The sequence below is a fragment of the Opisthocomus hoazin genome, chromosome 11, assembly GCF_030867145.1.
Source record: "Opisthocomus hoazin isolate bOpiHoa1 chromosome 11, bOpiHoa1.hap1, whole genome shotgun sequence".
Lineage (NCBI taxonomy): Eukaryota > Metazoa > Chordata > Aves > Opisthocomiformes > Opisthocomidae > Opisthocomus > Opisthocomus hoazin.
This window is the reverse complement of record NC_134424.1, coordinates 14641657-14657261: the sequence shown is the minus strand read 5'-3', so window position 1 is coordinate 14657261 and position 15605 is coordinate 14641657. Positions and strand designations below refer to the sequence as shown.

Genomic DNA, 15605 nt, shown 5'->3' with positions numbered 1-15605 from the left:
GTGGAGAAACCAGACCAAATACTTAATAAAAAGTCAAACATAATAGGCCAGAAAAGGTTCAAGCCACAATCCAAAGGGCAGACTATGTCTACACGAAAAGCAGCTCTACTACATTAATTTTTTGTTTTTCTTTTAAAAAGCAATCAATATCTCCTTAGCCAGCTGAGAGTCCCTCAATCTACAAGGAACCTTCACACGGAAAGCCTGATGATGGCCTTCTGCACTAGGAATCACACTCAAGTGTTCAAGCAGCTGGGAATAAGGCAGGAACATATCATCATTTTCTTTCTACAAAGCCATAAAATCAGAACAGTAATTCACACTTTCATGTGAATTTCTACTCGCACTGTTTTTATACAACATTCCTTCAAAATAATTGGTCTGCTTATAAATTCTCTTGATATATAAATTTTTATCAGCAAATTCCACGTGTATATATTCAAATATACTAGCTATTCTAAGCACCCTTCTAATTTTTATTTTTTATGTTTATACATACCCTATATGTACAGAGAGAACATTCAAAAGAATATTCAGACACTACAATTCTCATCTTTTTCCTTTGTATTTTGACAGTACTTCCACACCCATCTATAACATGTTGATCTCTCTCTCAAAAAGCCCTGAAAAATACCACTTGCCAACACCAAATTTATTTATTTAATGTTTCAAAAACCTCCACCTGCTGTTGCTTCTGTGTTGTAAGATCCGTTTCAAGTTTTCACTGTTTCCGTTTCAAATCACATTCAAATGATCTCAAAGGTATCAAGCTCCCAGATCATTATATCACGGATTATGGAGGATTCAGAGTCAGGACAGAGTCCAGTGATGAGGCACAAATACTACAAAAACAGATGTTATAAGGTATGCAAGAAGTGAGGCAGGATGAAAGCAATGACACACTGGACTGGGAGGGAAGTAGGCAATATTTCAGTTCTCCAGACTGATTTAAAATGTTTCCAGAAGTTTCACAGATTACACAGCCAGAAAGGAAAAAGTTAAAATATTTCAGTTTGGTCTTCCTAATACAACAGGAAGAAACTGACTAAACGCATCCACATTTTTCTCACCTGCTGTCTTCACTCAGTTAACAAAATATGCCTTGGATCTAGCTTAAATCGGGTATAAAATTACTAGGCAAAATATTAATAACCTCAATAACAATCACTAATATAACATTTCCTGACACAGGTGGGAGGCTACACCACCACAGACTTCAGAAGTGCACTAGAAGAGGCAGCAGTGGTGTCGCGTTACCCATCTTCAACCCAGTGATACCGAAACAAGAATAAACCTCATGTAGGATTGCCCACTTTCCATCTGATCACATTACTGCTGCACTGACATTCAAGTGTCTAAAATGAAATAAAGGTACAGATGACCCACCAAAAAAAAAAAAAAAAAAAAAAGAGAGAGCACTTTGGCCTGACTGATACAATGCACAGTTCTAGAAAGAAATCTGTAGAGACCGAGACTGGGTCATAGTAATCACATAAGCATCTGTCTGTAATAACCAGAAAGAAACCTCTGAATTTCTGCTGAATACGGTGTTCCTCCTAAGTTGGGTTAAGCACTAAACAATTGCAATTTCACAAACAAGTGATAATTCATTCCCTAATTTAAGCTCATTCAGAGAAAGATGAATCTTCTGTCATCTTTTAAGGCCAGCCGTCTTTTCAGTTTGCCACAGCCTACCTCTCACCTTCATGCCCGTACCAGTATTCCTCCCTGCTTGCTTTCACTTCTGCGGCCGTGCCACTGATGGTCCTAACAGCGTGAAGGCACAGGAAGACCATGGCTTCTTAAAGCAGGTGTTCCCAGAGCACAGTGCCTTTTAGCTGAATAATGCATCTCACATGCTTTTGGGGACCATTAGTTCAGAATACTGAATTCTAACACAAAAATTTAAAGAGGAACAGAACTTGTTACCCTGCATTCCAATATCACAGTTCTTTATGTTATATTGGCAAAAAGAACCTGCTTAAGCTCTAAAGAGAACCAAACATTCCTTAGTTTTATAATAAAACTGGTTTCCATGTATATTTCCGCTGCCCTCTACTGATCAGAATACCAAAGACCTTACAGACTTCTTTTTCTTAGGAATGACACAAAAATCTAAACAAAAGTTTTGTTTCTTTTGAGGGAGAAACAGTCAGAGACGAACCGACTGTACAGTTTGCACCAAGTCTAGTGGGAAGCTCTGCTGGTTCTATTTCCGACCCCGCGCGTGTTCTGCTCGCAGACTCCCTGGATATTGGTGTTAGTAACAGGACTTGCTTGTTCCTGATGCCCCAAGCAAAACACACAAATGAACAAACAGACCGTGCTCTAATTCTGTTACAACACAGGAGAAAACTCTGACATGGAGGTGAGGCCATCTCTGGCACTTCAGGCTTGGCCACCGAAACTTAAGTGTCAAAGTGCTCCTGAAGTGTCACTCACCCACAGCTCTGCCAGACAAAGTGGCAACTCCTTTTCATCTTCCTCTGAGCAGAGAGTAAGCTTTACTTCTACAGTGCATTTTGTGACGAGTTTGAGATTTTCCAGTCAATGTAATATAAAGTGAACACCGAACAATGCAATGAAAGTTATATTCAATGTGTTCAACATTAACAACAGGAAATCGGTGTACATGTACGGGATGCTGTCAGGACAAGGATCAGCAGAGCTTTGTTCGAGGACTGGTATTTATTCTATCTTTATTTAACCTTCTTCCTTCCCCTTTTTGGAAGACGGGGAGAGTATCAGTCACCGGAATCTAGCAGAGAGTTAATTATGCTGAAATTTTTTCACAGATTACTATAAAGTCTGAATCAACTTCAGATAAATAAGTTACATGTTTTTATTTCTTTCTCCGTAGGAGTTCTTTGTTACATGAGTGAACAGCAATCTTTATTAACTGATCCTTTCTCAGTCAGAACTTGAAGACTGCTACATAAATTACGCTTTTAATTAACACAAGCAGTATCGAAGGATTCTAAATTCACCTATCATATAAATAAAAACTAAGATGCAATTTAAAAGAGCCCATACGCTATTTAGATTGATCTTCTGTTCTTCCCACAAACACTTTTCAGCTGGGTTCTGTCAGATCCAGCTCTCTGTGCCCTCAAGTAATATAATCAGTCAGCATGCAAATAATACCTGGATTCCTTTGCCTTTGGCAAGCTTACGTGATGAAGTTGCCGTTCCTGGCCTTGCATGTTTGTGTTCAGGCAGCTTATTACAGGTCTAGTTGTAAAAGCAAGAATAATCAAAGCTGGGCTATTTTCATGCTCTAACTCTACCCTTCAAGATTTTGTGCACTTGAAGGCATGGGGACTTCCTCTGACTGGACAGAAACAACCTGCACTTGCAGCAGTTGACCGTTTAATCACAGCTGTCAACCACCACTTCTGGTTTCAAAACTGCTACATCTGTGTATGTAAGAGGAAAGACTTTTTTTTATTGGAACAAAAACTACAATGAAATTTTCTCACTTGAAAAGCAGATTCATTCAAATGACACTTTATTATAATTTTAATTATATTATTTATTTTTTACATTTGGGGGTTGGTTGGTTTGTTTTTAAGAATCCAACAGAGCTGCTCACTGTAAAGGAGAGCTTGTCTTGCTGATGCTGTGCACAGCACCAGAATCAAGCATAAAAAATTTTCCATAAACTAGGCCTCCCCGTTGCATTCAATTGGCTTACGTTTGCACAAACTGCAGTCATCCCTTGTCATTCTAATACTTTACTGTTAGTCTGCTTTCTCCCAGTCTCCTGCATTCAGCATCGTTATGCTGCTGTACCTTTAAAACCACAGACAGGTTCCTGCATGTGGCTTTTGATCTAAGCGCCTCAAGTGCTCTTCTTCAGCATCACGCAGAATAGGTAAAATCGCTGCACACAAAATGGATTTTTCTGCAGATAAAAACACCACCACTTTTACTAAAATTACATGTTGCTACGTCCATTTTTGGGTTCACTATATATAACACACAAACACTTTAGCTCCATTTCTCAGGAAACAAGGCTTGTATGGCATAGGTGGATACCCCTATGACTGCTGATTCTTGACTTATTTTTTTTAAAATAGGTTGCCCAGTTGCAACCAAAATTGACCAAGGCATAAAGGCTTCAATTATTTTGGACAAAACATATAGAACAGGAGACAGAATTCACACCCAACTTGAAATATTTCAATGTGAGCTCAGCAATTTTACTAAACACCAAACAATCTGCGTGATTTTACATCACAGACAAACACATATCTCCTTGGTGTTCCAAGAAAACTGTGGCATTTATTAGGTTACTTCTGCTATAAATTTTCAAGTAAATGATACCTAAAATACATACCCACAGCAAACATGCATATTCAGTACACCCAAAAAGACTACACCAATTTAACAGTACAGCAGGTAGTAAACACCAGTCCAATTCTCAAGCTATTTAGTAAAAACTGAGAATTCAAATGTATAACACCTATTAACCTAATTTTCACTAGTTTAATAGCTCAATTTCTCTGATAGGTCGAGCCTGTTGAAATTTTTATTTACCTTTCTTAAACATGATTTAAGTCAGAACTGCATAAAGCATTCCAGGTAGCATCTTAAAAACATTCTGTGCAATAAATTTATCACACAGACCATGCCTCTCACTGTTAAAAATTTTCACAGGGAACGTAAAAAAAAAATATCCCAATTAACAACCCAGTCTTCAGCTTCAGTATACTTAAGTCACAGTCTCCACCACAAATCCAAGAGCATACAGGCCCCTGAACATATCCTTGACTTGCTTGCCTTGCACTACAGGCCTCCACCTTCATCACGTTTCCAAGAACTTCAAAGTATGTTTTTATTCAACATATACGCAAATATTTTGAAATAACTTTTCTCCTTAAATACAAGGAAGCTCTCTAGTTTTCCAGAAAGTGGAAGGATGCTACAAACTGGGACTAGAGCTACAAAATTAGAGACCACATTTGTGCACTTGTGACCCTAACGTGCTACTCCTATTCACACATTAACAGCCCAAAACCCCACACAAATCTTTAAGAACAATAAAGTATTAAATGCTAACCACTGCAGCATGTAAAACAGGTCAATGTGTACAGTACAGCTTTCTAAATTACGCTGAAAAGTTTGATATGACAGACTTCATAATATAATTGTATACTCTGTTCTACTGCTGAATTAACATCACAATTGGGAAGTGTTTCCCCCCAAAATATTTAACCTAAATCTCCCTCGCTATGGAATAAGCCCACTTATTCCTGTGCTATCCTTGGCAAATACAAAGAACAAGTACCAACTTTATAACTGTTCCCACACACTCAGAGACCAGTGTATACTTGTACCTCATATCAAGTCTTCTGCTACACAACATGCTTTAAATCTTTTAAACTTTCTTCATAGGCTGTATTTTCTACAGTTATCAATCTTGCTGCTTTTCTGTCCACATCTTTCCAAAGTGAAATGTCTAAAACTGAACCCAGTTTTCCAGGTGATACCATGTACACATGCCGCACAGTAGAATCACTACACACTGTAAATACACTGTAAATAGCATCTGTTACAGCTTTCACTTTGACAATAGATAGTCCTGCATATAGCTATGAATGTTCACATTTAAACCCTAGCATCAGCCAAAATCCTCATTTTCACACTAGGAGACAGAGAAGTTTACATGTGTATGATAAAAAAGCAAACCCAAAAACATAAAACCACCATCCTGCAGCAATAAACTACTAATACACAGAGAAAAATAAACCATCATCCATCCCACTGGGAATATCAGAGTACATGATCTAAACATTTAACAAATTTCTTTCCTTACAGAAGGAAACACTCCTGCTAAGCAACATTTTGGTTTCATTAATACCCCATTTTAAATCCTGGCATGCTTGGAAGCAGTATCTGTGCAATGTCAACTTACTACAATGCCACACACATAAACAACTACAAGTAACACAATCCTGAATTTACACTTACCTGATGATGCACAAAAAAGCAACACCACACCATGAGGTACTTGGGACTGTACCCAGATTTTAGGAGGCTTCTTAATACTCAGTGTGACAGCGAAAAGCCTTTGCTGCAAAGGAGTTCCTATGTTTCTCCTTCGGTTTTCGGCAGGAACCCCTCCCCACGCAGCCACACGGTTTGCTCTCGCTTCCTCTCGTGCCGCGTACTAGAAGTGTCAGAAGCCGAGCGATACGCATTGTCGAGTCTCTCTCTGTTGTGGTTTTTCCTCATAGACTGCTTTGAATAATATTTTAAACAGACAAAAGTGTTTTAAAACTTGTTAGCAAGTGAATGGCACGGGTATGGTAAAAGTAAATACATCATTAATGTGTTTTTACAGTAACAGGTAGGCGTTTGGGGGCTTTGAGAGACAGTAACTGAAACACAGTCCATCTCCTACCTGGGTAATTCTCAGTCAAACAGTAGCAATGGGCTTTAAGCTGAGGGCAGACACCTATCTCCAAATGTAATGCCCCAGAAAACAGAACAGTTGGTAGACACCGGGTAGAACTTTCAAACATTTAGTTCACAGAAAACTTGCAGTATTTCAGAAATTAAGGGATCTACTAAGTGGGAGTTCTTAAATTAACAGAGGCGTAATGGCAAGAGCTTGGCACTGAACATTTTAGAATCAGCCCAGAACAAAGACCCAAAGATAAGCTTCACAGAGCGCCCAAATTTCACATGTGAGGACATGTTAAGGAGGCGCAAAGCTCAATTTTATCCCTGGTAGTTTGATAGAACTAATGAAAACTCTTATTTTTGCTGATTCTTCACCAACGTAGATACAAAAACCAACTGCATCCTATGAAACCCAGTGAATCCTCACCGGAATTTGGAAAACTATATACCTCAAGCATCAAGAGCACATTGACCTTAAGGTTATTGCTGCCTTAAAAATATCAAATAAGACTATTGGTACCTCAAAGACATAAAATTTCCCAGCCCACCCAAAATTTCCAAACTGCGAATCTCCTCCTGAGGGGACTCCCTGCACACACACACACACACACACTGACCATCAAGGTGATTGAGAACTTGGGCAGTAAACTTACACGATTAGGTTCCAAGCTCACAATCCAAACTGCCAAAATAAAATGCTTCCTTGAGAGCTCTTATATTTGCATGTCAAATCATCCTTCGCACAAGCACAACTGAGCGAGACCAACCTGCTAATAATGAGTGGCTTCAGTGGTCTCTCTCCAACTGCCAGCTAGATTGCTAGCACTTTCTAGTGCATATTTTCCTTTAATGTATACTCAGTTAATTGCCTCATTTGGCCATCATATTAAGTTACATTACTTCAAGATAAGAAAAGCTAAGTTTCATGAGGTGCTTGTCTGCAAGTTATCAAAATACGTAAGTTCCCACTCATTATATGAAAATTTATATTTGCATATGATTCATATATACCAGTTTCAATGTGCATTTGAACAGCCCTCTTCAAAATCTATCCATACATAGATATCAAGTTCCCTTAGCCAAAGTTAGCTAGAAAAAAATGCAGAATATTGACCCTGAAAAATGGAATTCATAATCATCACAACTGATTGAAACACAGTCCTTTATCTGGCAAGTAAAAATGAGTGATCTAAAATGTCTCTCCTACATCTTTCCTGCATCGCAAACTGACATAACTATTTCGGGCAAGTGAAACTTACCCTCAGAAACTAGCAAAAAGGAACTATTGAGAGATGTACGAGATTTGGTTCTTTTTTAAAGCATATGTAGACTCACAGAACCACAGAATGTTAGGGGTTGGAAGGGACCTCTGTGGGTCACCTAGTCCAACCCACCTGCCAAAGCTGGGTCACATACAGCAGTCTGCACAGGACCCAGAGCCTTCTTGGCAACCAGGGCACACTGCTGGCTCATGGTTAACCTGTCATCCACCAGGACACCCGGGTCCCTCTCCGCAGAGCTGCTCTCCAGCAGGTCCGCCCCAAGTCTGTACTGGTGCATGGGTTTGTTCCTTCCCAGGTGCAGGACCCTGCACTTGCCCTTGTTGAACCTCATCAGGTTCCTCTCTGCCCAGCTTTCCAGCCTGTCCAGGTCACGCTGAATGGCAGCACAGCCTGTCTGTGTATCCACCACTCCTCCCAGTTTTGTGTCATCAGTAAACTTGCTGAGGGTACATTCTAACTCTTCATCCAGGTCATTGTGGATCTAAGTTGAACAAGACTGGGCCCAGTACTGACCCCTGGGGGACACCACTAGTTACCAGCCTCCAACTAGACTCGGTGCTGCTGATGACAACCCTCTGAGCTCTGCCATTCAGCCAGTTCTCAATCCACCTCACTGCCCACTCATCCAGCCCACACTTCCTGAGCTTCCCTAGGAGGATGTTATGGGAGACTGTGTCAAAAGCCTTGCTGAAGTCGAGGTAGACAACATCCACGGCTCTCCCCTCATCTACCCAGCCAGTCATGCCATCGTAGAAAGCTATCAGATTGGTCAAGCATGATTTCCCCTTGGTGAATCTAAAGAACAAGTGCAAATACAGGGAAAAGTAAAATCATGGAACTTTTCTGATCCTTTGTACGCACACCGCAAATGCACAGCAAAAAGTTGAGTACTTACCTTTCAAAGTATTTTCTATACATTTGTAAGATACTGCATTCTTGGTTTTAGAAGACTTACTAATTAGTCATATCAGAAGACTGGATATGTTCCTACTACTACACCAAAGAGACTTTTTTGTTCGGTTAAGACTCAAATAATAATTGTGTGAAAGGTTCAGGCAAGTATCTATATTAGACAAACAGATGAATGTATCAGTCAACTGTTTCATTTTTCATAACAGTATGCTACCTTAACCATTAAAACCGTGTTTTGTTATTACCACCACTAATATTAAACCAAGAAATATGCAATAAGAACATTAGAAATTATTTGAACTTTTGTATTACTTTTATACTTCGACAAGTCCTTGCTTTACCAAGTTTGAGGTAATTGCTTGACACACACTTAACTTGCTCTACCATTCACCGCACAGTTCACCTACAGGGACAAAGCAAGTGTGTGTTCTGCAGCACCTTCAGTATTATACACTTTCTCATTCTACCTTTAAAAGGAGATTCAGGTAGGAGTCATAGCTACCAGAAGCTGAAAGAAATCACAAATAGGTACCTATTATGTAATATGTTAGGGTATTTACTTCCAGTGAAGTTATTCCGTGATACTTTAAGCACTGAAAAAAGTATGAGGCCAATCTGCGGCTTTCATCTAACTCAGGTCTTCAGCTGCTGCAGCTCAGTAATTCCACTTCTAAACCAATGGAGCTTCATCTGCTCATATCACTAAAGAATGAATTCCACTCTAAGAGAAGTGTTTCAAAGCCTGTTTTAATAAATGATTTATAGGTAACTGAAGATTCTTTAAAGCATAAGTTTAATAGCTCAGGCAAAAATGAAGAAAAACAATGAGAAATGGGCATGTGCTAAGAAGTCAAACACGAATAAATATGAAGGTTTAAGATATTGTGCCTGAGAAAACAATAAAAGCAGTTTAAAAAACAGACTTATCTCCTTTTTCGTTTGATGAAAAGTAACTGGTAGTAATATTTCACTATTTTTAATAAATTTCTTATATCCCATAAATTCTTTTAACTATATATCTCTATACTTACACACAAATCATTACTTGACGTACCCTACATCCTCACACCTCATTCTTGATCTGTTCCTACCCTATTTAATCTTCTCTGACTTGCGCAGATCTACTGACACTGAGTTGTTCTGCAAAATTCTGCATACTTCCAGTAGGCAACAATGCAGACAAATTTTAATTTGGGCAGCAAGCTAACAGCAATTCGAATTTTATTTTTAAAGAAAGCAGGTCCTTAGTGAGCTGGTACAATCTTTCATCAGTTCAAAACTTAGCAGAACAAAAAGTTCTGAGCTTGGAGGAAGAAGATAAAAGGTGTAACAGCCATCGCATCTCTCTGCAGACAGAAAATACTAATTGAAAGAATCTTCAGGAAGACTATCTTTTTAAGCCAAGACTTAAAAAAATTACTCAAATATTTCCCTTTTAGGGTACTGTAAATGCTTTTTCCTGTCTTCCCTGCCTAAAGATGAGCTAAAGCCAAATCTAGCTGCCTTCTTTTCAGACCCTTCCAGCAGAACACAGTTTATTTTTCAAAGGAAATTCATATAAATTCTATATATAAGCCTGCAGGTTTTTTTTCAAGGTTTCTTTCTCTCTATTAACTTGTCATTATTCTGTCATTAGATCCAAGTTATTTCTTAAACAATCTTTCACCTCCTCACAGAAAACCTTAATCCTTTGCTATCGGAATTTGGTAATCCCTCACCCAGGCTCAAATATAGGGGTGTAAATTTTTGAAGTGTTATGATTTTCACAGATCTTAAACTGCACCAAAGATGAACTTAAGTAGGCAGGCATTTTTCAATCAGATTTCCTGGTAACATTCAGATTTCCGTATTCCATTTCCTGGAGACCACAACATGCAAACAATCTACCTTGCTATGCTTCCTTATATTTGCACTTGTGCTATTTCTTAGGTTGCCAATAACCTTCTGCCCCAGTAGCCATCAGAATTTAAGAAGCCTAAAGGCAAATATCACAGATTTCAGCCTAGTGTTGGGCATGAGATTGGCCAACCAGACTTTTTCTCACCAATCTAGAAAACGTGTAGAATTGTCTGCCCCACCCCCACCCCACCGTATCAGTCAACACAGATGAACATGATGGCAAAAACTGCTCTCTAACCTCTTCATACATAAAACTTTGTATTTGTGTTTTTTCCCCTGCAGCTTTGCATCAGTCGCCTCCAAGGTACTCTGCACTTTGTTGACAGCAACATCAACAGCATCTACCTGAAAGAAAGTGCAGCTTGAACTTACACACATTATAAACACCCATGTGAGTACCAAGGAAGGAAATCTAAGACATCATGTCTAGATTCCAGGCAGTAACTGCCTCTAAAGACTGAGATCCACCCTGCCAGATGCTTTTAGCGTACCTACTGACCTCACCTCTTGGACTGCCTTTATTTATTTTATCTAACTGAAATTCCTGGCATAATGCCACAGACACTTGGACACCGGCCTCTACCTATCTGGCATGTGCTAAATGGCCTGGCTGTGCCAACTGATTTCTAATTCTTAAGTTACAATCAAGCAGAGATCCAGAGGCTCAATCTGACTCCTTCAAAGACCTGGGAGAGACGCTCACTGGTGGAAAATTCTCTGCAAGACTTCCAAATTTGCTTGTCTCATATCTCACAGTACAAACTACTTTGAGTTTGTAATTTCTCACATATACTCCCAAAGATAACGATTTGGAGAACTCTGAGATAATACTTCCCACAATGTAAAAGATTGTTATGAGTTTCTGACAATATTAGAGTTGTGAGAATCATTTTTATTATTGCTTGTATGACTGCAGTAGCCCAGGAGCAAGCACACACCAAGCTGCACCAGTCACTACCCAACTGAGCACCCTCATTAAGTGCCGCGATTCTCCTCTCCGATCTTCTTCCAGTATCGTTCCAGTCAGGGCACGCAATCTAATCTTCTTATGACTGGCATAACTGCCCTCATTTTATGACCTTTTCACAAGGCTACTGGTCTGCTTTAGACTGGAAGTGTCTGAGAGGACACAGTGAGTGTTGAAAACTAGGCTACTTCTTCTGAGGATATTTAAGGTTTTGAACCACTGAAAACTTGAAAGAGTGCTTGGAAAAGAAATAAGCTCTCCAAATTCAGTGAGGAGCCTGCTGGCACATAGACAGATTGAATCTCTTTTCTCACGGTGCATTTTGAGTGTTTTAAGGATGCTAAACTTATTCTCTCTGAAAAGCTTTACAATTAACCACAACTTAGAGAGAGACAGCACCAGTGCACAATTTTTGAATGAAAACAAATACAATCAGTATTTTTAAATGTGCATTTTACAGAGTTTTAGAATGTTACCCCAAATCATGTTAGGATCATATTATATGCAAGGCTTCATGCATCTTGAATTAGATTTAATATCCCATTTCAAAACATGTAGCAGAATCCAGGAATTACAAAATTTGTCATCCTAAGTGGAATTTAAGAGCTTCAACAGATCTAAATTTTCTTTAAAAATTTAATTTAGTATTATTTAAGAAATGTAACAGCATGTTCTTACAAAAGTTTACATTATAAACCCTTTAGAGAAACTAGTTTATTTACATTTACATGATACCTAGCAAAATGGAGACCTTGTTTTCCAGCGCTACTGTAATAACAAAATTTGTTTCCAGGCTGCTATAAATAAAAGACACCATCATATTGCTCTTATTATGCATTTGAGTCAGATTTTAAGGGATGACCATAATTTTTAACTGCTGTGTGCTTTTCTAACCACAGAAAATAGCATTAACTTTCAAGAATAATCTTGTTCTGATGTTTAGTTTAAAAATAATTAAGACTCATTCTAAGACTGAGATGTCTCAGAGCAAAGCTGGCTGTGAAAGCACTTCTACATTTGGGATAAACAGCAGTCTTCATACACATTACCAACAAACCCACTCAAAATGCTGCTTCCAAATGAAAACATCAGAGGGAATTCAAATTTCCTGTTCTTTTTCCATGAGGACTGTTTCTAAGCTCTTTCAGAAGTTTTCAGAAGGCTTTCCCTCTCTTTGCCCTTAAAAGATTTTGTTTAGCTTTCAGTCACAAGCACAACTTGACAACCTAAATCAGAATCTGTGGAACTGGAAGCGGAGAGGCAGATGTTTGAATAAAACCTCTAGTACAGCACAGAGGATTTCCCAAACATTTCTGCAAATGATGCTTTTGCAACCTTTTCCAAATGCGTAGACTTTTTATTTACTTTTTATTAAAAACTTATTCCATCATCTTAAACAGTACTATCTAAGCACCGCCAAACTGGAAAGTTCTACAATCAGCTTAGACTGACCAGTGAGTTTTTACAGTATGAGCACTAGGAAACTAGAAAAAAGTCCATCACAATGATTTTGTAAAAAAGCAAACAGTGATGTTAACAATATATCTTTGTAACAGGCTGTAATAACACCAAGTTCTACTGCAAGCACCATGACTAGTGCAAATAAACAAAAAAGCAACTAAAGTCGGTGCGTATAGCCATTCATGTCCACTAGTCATTTTAAAATAAAATTGCTAATCTAAAATAGTGTAGCATCAATAAAATACCAATATGTAGTGCAAATTGTTTCCAAAATGCTGATTTCTCAGACCAAGTAGCATCAAGTTCAGCTGGACAACAGCATCACCCTGTTAACCATTACTAGTTTCTGAAACAAAGTCACAGGAAATGGTAATTTCACATCATGTGTTCTCAAAGAGCAGCCACTGGTGGGGTGGGGGGAAACAAATACAAAGAAATGGACAGAGTTTGGTTTAAGTTAAATTGAACAGGGGTCAAGTTCATCTGCTGTTGAACAAAGAAAAGAACAGTAAATGACAGCAGGAGTACAAGGTAACACCCGATCTATGATTAAAGACAGGAAGTCTGCTATATAACAGAACATCAGACTTGGCCTAAGAGAATGACAACTGGACCTATCTGCTTTATCACGTCGCTTCGAGCTCAGTATTGTTTGTATGTGCAAAATAACTGGCGTGATAGCTTTATAGCATATACAGAATATTTCTACTATAAATAACAAACCACACCCGGAACAAAAATAAACTTGTTACAAAGCACTTACAAAGATCCATAAAACAAAACCCTACAATGTTAACAGAATGACTGCATAAAGTATTTTTCAAGAAAATATTCTTCCAAATGGCGGATATCACAGTGTTTTCATTATCAGAAAAACCTGAAATACTAATTGAATAACTGAGCTTTAATAAACAGAATACCTGCCCTTCACAATACAAATAATGATGGAAAAGTCTTGCAGATGTAAAAGCCTATGACAGTTCCTTCATTTAAAGAATACATTAGCCAAGTGCTCTATAAGCATGCCTCAAAATTCTTGTTCCAAGAAACATCATCTAAAGTGTATTTTACATAATTAGAATGTAATGACCTGGAAAGTAGCCCTGTAAACTAGGTAATTGTACAGGTTTAATGGCTATGTACTTAACTCATAGATGATTTTAGATGTAAAAACTACAAAAGTTCAATAAAACAGCTACTATTAAAAAACCCTACAGCATTCTCCAGATAGCATGAGCAGTAACAGCTCATAAAATGTTAACAGGTTTTTCTACCCGAGTCCTAAACTACTAGAAACCTGGCAAAGGCTGAAGGCCAGCCTGCATCATTCTCCTTTATAACTCATTTATACATAACTCTTAGATGTCTCTCCAGCACGTGTTTAAGTACTACTGTATAGGAAGAACCTTGTAATTCACACTACCCATTGATCCTACAAAAAGCTACAGCCATTTATCACATACTTAAGAACCAATACATCCACAAATCATGTTTTGCTGGAATTTCAAATAAAACATTCTGACATAACCTAACATCACACATTGTGGATAGAAATTATCACGATAATTAAACCATGCTGAGTCAGCATACCAGTCTGGCATAATACATTCTTGAATTCTTGAAGTTTGTCTAACCAGTCACAGGGAATTGCTTTTTAAATTCTATGTATACATTAAGAATAAAACAATTCTGATGTGTGTTTTGGAACTGCAAGTGGAATTGACTGCTATCCAGTTACACAAATGCCACACAATGAATTTCTGATAGCATCTCTATCTGTTTGCCAACATAAACCTTGCTGTTCCAAGAGAAATTAGTCTCGTGACTAATGAACAACAGTTCCAATGGTTTGTTCGAAAACAAAACCAATAATAAGCTAAAATATTTAAAACTCCGCCCATAGATTAAGCAGGGAGACATCAAAACGAGCTCTTTTACGAATAAAAATCAGTGTTCAGGCTGTCCGCTTGCTACAGTTTATAAGCTCTAGTATTCTGAACTATAAATTGTGTATTATGGAAGGGAATTTTTAACACTCCTGTTGCCCCCTACTCTGCTGCTGTCAACAGTCTGAAGTAAATTTTCCCTGCTCCTGCATCACTCCAAGGAAAGAACTACAAGGCTACAGAGAAACTCAGCTTCTACTAAGCTCATTATACAGGCTATATGTTTACAGCATCCATCTTCTAATACATTAAAGCAGAAAGACTTATTTCTTACCACTTCTAATACCAGGTTATCAGAGGTATTTTGGCCCAAGAAAGGTCAATGTTGGACAGCGGCACAAAAGCACCCCCACAGAGGCAGAATAAAAGCAGGCCTGAACAACAACAGTGAAAAAGACTTAGTGCTGGGGCAATTAAACTCTGAAATGGAAGAGCTTGCAACCCACTGGAGGTAGAAAGAGTTACAGATACAAAAGGAGCGAGTGGAGCACAGGAATACATCATCTGTTAGAAAGGAGAAAAAGAAATACAGAATCTGTACTTTTTCTTTTCAAGAGAAGGGGGGATGAGACGGGTCAGGGATCAAGCATCCACCTAGCATCTCTTTAACCTGCTGCAGGAGGTTGGAAGGTACCAACGGATTTCGGAGGGGGGCAGGAGAAGCAGGCAGCCCCGGCAGAGCGGGGACACCAGCAGGACTCTCCCACGCGGAGCAGCCTTTCCATGACA

At 38.6% G+C, this 15605-nt stretch overlaps 1 protein-coding gene across 3 annotated transcripts in view; it reads right to left on the bottom strand.

Annotated features, from left to right (window-relative positions):
• ARHGEF3 (Rho guanine nucleotide exchange factor 3) overlaps positions 1-15605 on the bottom strand; it is a 136810-nt gene that overhangs the window by 70427 nt on the left and 50778 nt on the right. Inside the window, exon 1 of one of the 3 annotated variants that reach the window (XM_075432847.1) lies at positions 5974-6048. The exons of the other annotated variants lie outside the window; for them this stretch is intronic. Within the exon in view, the coding sequence (XP_075288962.1) occupies positions 5974-6006 (33 nt within the window). The 5' untranslated portion in view covers positions 6007-6048. Of the gene's footprint in view, positions 1-5973; positions 6049-15605 lie in introns of those variants that run through there. 3 annotated transcript variants of the gene reach the window in all.